This window comes from Echinococcus granulosus (genome assembly GCF_000524195.1).
Source record: "Echinococcus granulosus chromosome Unknown EG_S00005, whole genome shotgun sequence".
Taxonomy (NCBI): Eukaryota; Metazoa; Platyhelminthes; class Cestoda; order Cyclophyllidea; family Taeniidae; genus Echinococcus; species Echinococcus granulosus.
The window spans coordinates 1,205,773-1,213,004 of NW_020170385.1; the positions used below are offsets into that span (position 1 = coordinate 1,205,773).

At 40.2% G+C, this 7,232-nt stretch overlaps 1 protein-coding gene across 1 annotated transcript; it reads right to left on the reverse strand. All coding sequences in view use genetic code 11, as the record gives it.

Moving 5' to 3' along the window:
* Nucleotides 1-276: 276 nt before the first annotated feature.
* Nucleotides 277-4,363, reverse strand: EGR_01385 (DNA repair protein RAD51; the record flags this gene model as incomplete). The annotated part of the gene is made up of 8 exons (XM_024490634.1): nucleotides 277-303; nucleotides 536-757; nucleotides 1,080-1,211; nucleotides 1,304-1,473; nucleotides 1,726-1,952; nucleotides 2,526-2,736; nucleotides 3,468-3,612; nucleotides 4,244-4,363. 8 exons carry the CDS (start codon nucleotides 4,361-4,363, stop codon nucleotides 277-279), a joined length of 1,254 nt encoding a protein of 417 aa, XP_024354958.1.
* Nucleotides 4,364-7,232: the final 2,869 nt, after the last annotated feature.

Here is a 7,232-nt window from a genome sequence, read left to right on the forward strand (position 1 = left end):
TCAGACTCCTTTTTGAAGCATTCCTCATATAGGAGTACAAACTTCAGTATACCCACTTACTAGACGCCATTCCCCACCACCTGAGTGCTGCACAGACTCCAACTTGGGATATGCCCCTCAGCACAATTTATCAAGTTTAAACTTGGAGAAGAAACGAGTAGTGACTCATACCGTTTCGCGTAATGCGATGTGTAATTCAGAATGAACGGAACATTAATGAAAAAACGAACTTTGTACAGAGATTACAATTTTTGAGCCTTCAAAGACGCATTGCAGTTAAAAGCAGTCTCGAATTCCACCAGCCTAAAAGCAAACATCATTAATCGGAGTTGAGAATACCAAAGATGTGCCTTAAGGACTATTCTACATTTAATAAAAATTTCAAAAGCGTGTTCAGTAGGTAATGTGATCAAGAAGTCTTCCTTATATTCGGAAGAAAAGCAGGCAGAGGGGAGATTTAATCCATTAGGAGGCATCTGGTGTAGGCAATTCTACAACAAGCAGTGGGGGGAGGGGTTAGGCGGCAGTGACGTACCGTGACCTGATAAGCGGCAGTGCCGGGTGGCCGACCAGGATGTTTGAGCAGTCGGGCAGTGCGGCGCTGCTCCGCGTCAGAGCCCTCTGCCTTAGAGAGGAGGAGGCGCACCGAGCAAATGTGTCCCCAACTCTCCCCCAGCGCGGGCACTAAGGTGCTGCGAGTGGTGGCAGAGGTCTCGCTAGTGACAAACTTCGTTGTTATCTGGTTTGTCATGATCACCTAAGTAGTACAAATAAGGAATCGGCGCTATATTCAGAAATGTGAAAGAGAAGAATAGGACGAATGCCGGTACAATATTATAGAAAGAGGGATAGCGCGGCTAAATAAGTTGTCTTGCATCCGATAACTAAGAAAGAATCACCAACGACGAGATGGTCGATTAGAGCTCGTTTTATCGCTGTTGGCGAGATAACTATTGGGAACTCAGCAGAGCCTCGAAATAACAAACAGTATTATTTTTTGCTCTGCTTGCACATAGGGAGCATGAATGGATTTTCAGCCTGAAGCGCTGAACGGATAAATAACACACAGGCAAACCTACAGCGGCGTTTTGCGCACTGGCAGTTGAGAGGAGGGATTGAGCAACGGCCGCCAACAAGCGGTTACGCTGCGGAATGTCCTCGAACTCGTAGCGGAACGGAAGAGCAATGCTATCCACTATAATGAGCCTGATCTACAAATAAACATGTGCTCAAATTCATGAACGAACAAGCAACTGAAAATTTCCAGCTGACAGTAATGTATCTTGAGATGTGGTGAGCTTACATTAGGGTGGTATTTGCAGAACTCCCCCAGTCGTTGAACAGCCGCAAGCAGCTGAAGATAACCGGTACATCTGATGTAGTGGACCTTGCTTAGTAAACTTTCTTCCGTGGGTATTCTTGACAAGGCCTCAAGGCAAGCGACCTTTTCTTCCGCATCTGCATAGCTATCATCTTGAAAGGAGAGAACATGTGTTATTACAACTGTGCAGCACATAAGGCTTGAAGTGGATCACAGACTCAATAAAACGCATCGTAAGGGATTTGGAGCAACCAAACCAGATTGGGCATACAAAATAACGTTTAACGAATCTAGGGCAAATTATGATTGCAATCATGTGGTGATTAATGCTTCGGAAAAAGTCTGAACAATGTGTTTTTAAGGAACCGCCTAAGGTTGACATTCTAATTTGATTGAGTAGTAACAAATGACTCGGAGTAGTTGAAATGTTTCAGATATCAGAAACTTGCCAAGTCCTTCCATGTACTGTTGGAGACAAGGGGCTAACATAGTCTGACAATGTTTGACTAATTCGACAGCCATTTGATGTAGGCGTTTTGGGATGAAGCTGCCCTCAGTATCGAGGAAAATGGCCTCCCCAGCCAGTCCGCCACACCACTGGGGTATCTGGACCGTCAGACAGGTTTGTAGACTACAAGCAATTAAGAGTGGACCAGTGCACTATGTTTATTTCAAGATGAATCATACTAACCTAAGTCGGAGACAAGGTGATGGCAAAGTGAATTGGGTTTCCACCGAAATTCTACATTGAGCAACTCGGAGATGAATTTTAACTAGATATTCCATCAATAACAAATGATACAAAGTCTACTGCATAAAATTGTTGAAAAAAGTAGAGCATAAAAATATACAAAAAGTGGGACTGACCAAAACTGTGTTTTACCAACGCCAGGTTGGCCACAAAGCTCAGTTATTCTGCCGCACGGAAATCCCCCGCCCATAAGATCGTCGAAACTAGTTTATGTGGCGAGTTAAAATGCAAAAAAACTAGTAATCCTAAAGACATAAGTGAAATTTGAGCGAATTAACTTGGAGACTACATCGTCTATTAACGTTTACAGTCTGATTTTATTACTGAACTTTGAAAAACCAGATTCAAAAAATGAACCAAGTACAACAGGACTCATTACACATAAGCTGAAAACATTTATGAGGATAAGTCTCCATATTATAGGCAAAACGGATATGTGGACAAACAGGTTACCTTTTGGACATGGTCAAGACATTTGCCACACGAAATTCGCTTGGATTGACTAGATTCGATAGTGAAGGATGCAACATTTGGAGAGCAGAACGAGGATAGAACAGATTCTTGTTGGGAAAATTCGTAGTGAAGACGCTGTCTTTTCTAAGACTAGCATGCTCCTGGATGATAGTAGCGATAGAGGCAGCTCTAGGCTTCGGTATCTTGCAAACTATTAAATGAGACAAATAAGAATACCTTAAACGTTTACTTCCAAAGTTGTACGAGCAAGGCTATTTCCTGCAATTCCCCTTGAGCTATTGGAATGCAATTAACAAGCGCTTCTTTTGGGGGTTAAAAACAAAGCAGATGGATGTAACAGAAAGATTATCACTACAAAATCAACCAAAAACACAAAAATTGCGGAGGATATACAACAGTGTTTAAGATAGGAGATAGGGGGTAAATTTGATAGGAAACTTGTCAAATATAAACAACTGAAGCCAATTTCCGTTCATAACATCTTAAACTAGATAAATTAAAGTGCGACGTGACAGCGGAAACAGGAACTTGATAGGATTAGTTTTTAGTCACTCATTCTGCACAGAATGATAACTGCCGTGAAAGGTGCAAATGTGCACTACAACTAGATCGTTTCTAATTGGTGATAATAAGTTTCATAATTATTTGGGTGCAAGCTTTACTCAGAATTCGCTGATTAAGTCGAGGCAATAAATAGAATAGATTATGTCCACGATTATCACCTTTACGGGCCTTACTGTACAGTGTTGCTTATGCGATCTTCCATCTACGACAGCCACTTAATAACCACACAACTCCAGCATGAATCAACCCATCCAATCCGAAACGATCAGGATAAAAAGTCGATAAAAACAAGCTACCTATCATGAAGTTCAATAATAGCATCCTATGACTAGAACCTAGGTAAAGTTGAAAGGTTACCTGACTCGATTTGCTCTATGGTTAATCCACTGATCTCCCCGACATTGCTATAACCAGCTCTGGATAACTCTCTGAGTACCGATGTTGGAAGGGGTAGCATCACAAGTTCTCGAAAATCGGGATCGGAAAGCATCGACAAGTAAGCCTTAGCGAATGAAAGGATAAGAAGTGACAAAATACGTGCAAAAGGCAAACGACAACAATGGGACATAGTGAATTTTAGGCCAAATCGCGTCAAACGTGTAACTACGGCAATGATAAGGCATTGGTGGCATTAAAAGCAACCAACGAACCAATTACCATTGTTCAATATGTGTTAACGAAACAGGAAGTCAAGGTGACTGAGGAATAAAGAGGCAACAATAAGTATAAAAAACTACTTCCGAGCAAAAGCTGTGCCACCTGACTAACGAGTAAGCCCTCAATTTGATACTAAAATGGATCAAGGTAATGAAGTCAATGAAAAAGATAGAAACGATATGAAGCTAGAAAGAATCGTTGCACTTAACTACAATGAAATACTGTCAAAACTGTTGGGTGAAAATAAGACAAATATACTCCATTAGTTACTCATGAAAGTCAGTTAGAACAATGCAAACTGCTCCTTTAAAAAAGCTAACAAAAGCGTTTCACAAACTTTCCAAAAAATTGATGTAATTGCACCAAGTGCTTGCGATAAGATGCAATGTAAGGCGAAGAATGACAAAAATCTTATTGTAAAGCCACGGAAATGAGTCAGAACCCGAGTATGCCACAGAGCTATGAATTCACGAAACCAAACGAATGGTGCCAATGTGCCAAGTATAAGGCAGGCCTAGGTACATCTGGAAGAAAACAACGGTGAGGATAACCCTTGAAGACTCGCATTTGATGTGACTAACTACAGTCCGATCCATTCAAACACGACATAAATAATTAAGGTAGGTGTCTTCCGAAACAAACGTGCATCACAAGTGCAGAAGCATAAGTCGATTTGGGGAAAATACAATTGACTGATGTATGTTAGTCTTGGTTAGTGAGCACTTTTTTTGAATTTTGTTGACCCATTGCTTCCAGGGCTTAAGTAAATAAATTCAACTGTTTGATTGTAATACATTCAATAAATACCAAAGTAAACTCACTTTTGGTGCCTGAATTTAGCTAACGATTCCATTGGACAGTAACTCCTGCTGCACTACAGGTTTCGTCATTATTTTAAGGGAGAAGTTTGTAATAGTTTTAAGTAATAATATTTTACAAGAAGTGAGAGGCATAATCTTTTAGTTAGAACCGTCCTATAGCAGTCTTACTAGCCCTTCATTCTACCCCTGTTTAAAGAATCCTAGATTCATAAGGTTTGTTTGTGCTGAATACTATGTACGGATGAAACGTGTAATTGTACGAGTAGTTTAGGTTTTGTAGGAAATCGGGTTCTAACACCTCCATGGGACCTCTCGAGCATGATGTTGACCCCATTTACTACCTAAAAGTGCAGTCAAATAACCATATTACAGCGTAAACTGATACTAAAGACCTCCCATCAAATTCAGAATTTTCTGTGTTTTGTGCGTTAATTTGTCTCAGTGGATCTGGACTGATCATAATACCTGCATTACTTAAGTTTGCAGCTCATTTATGTTAAACATATCATTCCGTTATTCATTTCAAATCGTATGGGTGCGTGTAACACTAATATGGGGGATTTTGTATTTGTGAAAGGTTTTTTGACCTGCGGAGGGAATGGTAAATCTTGTTTCTTGTGTAGGGATAGGATCTGCTTCTGTGCTACTTTGACTGACATTATTTTTTCAGTCGATTATAATCGACCATAGTCACATCGACATAGTCGACTAGAATTCGTATTTCTGTATCCATGGTGTTGCACCACTTCTACAATTTCTCTGGTATGTTGACTTCTCAGACCGTGACCACCCATTTACTACAACTGCGATCGTTCAAATGCATGCATTTATTCCATCTCCTCTTTGCCTTTAAATCCACTGCTTATATTACAGTCCATGTTCGATCGACTAGCAATAAGTAAGCTCCCAAAAAGCCTCACTTCTCCCTTCAAAAGCCAGCGTCAAAGTGTGGCTTTAAACAAACTGAAAACAAACATGTGGATGAAAACGACACTACTTTCAAGGCTAATGAGTGGCGCGAAATCCATAGAGGTACTCTCAACTGATGTTCGATAACCTGTACTGATTCCATCATCTCTTCAGTCTTGAAACTGAGCAATTATTCATGTTTTTCAAGCAATCAAAATGGAATTAGAGCGACGAAGAATGTATTCATCCAGTGTAAAACACTGGAAAAATTAATTGATAAACAGGGTGTGACCTGTCTAGGAATGCCTTAGTGTGTACAGTAGGTGTGGTTGGAAACACCCTTTTTGGATTAATGTTTCTTCGTGCCAATACTCTACTCTTTTACACGATAGCAATTTTCCGAAAAATTGACCCTACAACAATGCTCTTACAACTGTCACGAATGCGTGAATTAAGATTCAAACACAGGAATCCAATTACTAATACGGTTTGCATAAACTCTTTAAGTTGTTTAACTTATTTCGACAAGTTTGTTCAGATACCAGTGTCGAACTCACAATTTACCTCGCAAATAGTGGATCATGAAGTATCCTTGATGAGGGTGTATAATATGACTGTTAGCAACGTCGACTTTGAAGTCGTGACCATTATGGCATATGAAGTTTCAAGCGTCAGTCTACAGATTAAAGGATAATATTTATGCTAACATTATTAGGTAATAAATCACTTTTTGTATTTCGGTGAATGCCACCACCAGCGCGTGAAAGTAACTAGAGGCTTACTCGAGCAAAAGGGAGGCTAGGACGCGTAAGTACATCAGGTAAGTTGTGTTGAAATTTAATCGGCGCTAACCGCTGAACTGATCCTATAGACAAAATAGGCCTGAACGCCAAGACTTATGTCACCATAAGAGCAACAAGACATGCAATCGCACATTCGAAGCAAGTGCCACAATCCACGTCCCATTAATCGGTCTTTAGGAGTTGGCCATCCCAAAAATTCTTTGTTGTGGATTTCGGTGGAAATCACTCCCCCAGCCAGATGTTAAGGCCAAAGCTAAATAGCACTATGAGTCAATGTTTATTGCTCAAATCTACAACAACAACGTCGATCCTTTAAGTGAACTTTATTATGACCAGACAAAAATGTTGCCTTTTAATGCCCACTGCATGAACATCAGAGAAAGATGTTGAAGGAGCGAATAGATAGCTTCTTAAGTGATTGACATTAGTCCCCTTCAAGGTCATGACATCCAGGTCACGAGGATCACAGTTAAATTGCCTTTTTTAACTGGAGTGAGACCTCATATAATATCCGTGTACTGAAGCAATCCAAAAGAAACAACGGTTGAAATTGCATTCAACAGCGACATACACGACTTGACCCCCGCATGCCTCAAAAGAAAATCCTTTACAACTATGACGCTCATGTACACACATGAAGTAGAATAGCACCACCATCTCATATGAGCATGCGATGCACTTCGAGGTTCTAGAAGATATGAAATTGCATGAGATGACTGGCGACAGCACTAAGTAGTCACTGCGCCAAGTTTTGGATTATTTTAAAACATATATTGACTAGGCAGATTGCATGAAATCTGTGGGTTCTACCACTATTAACAAAGTTAAAGTTCGGAATAACGGGTAAAATCGATTTAAAAACTTTGACGATATGAAAGCCAGATGTTTTCACCCCGAAAACGAAACTAAAAGTGCGTAAAAAAATGTATTTT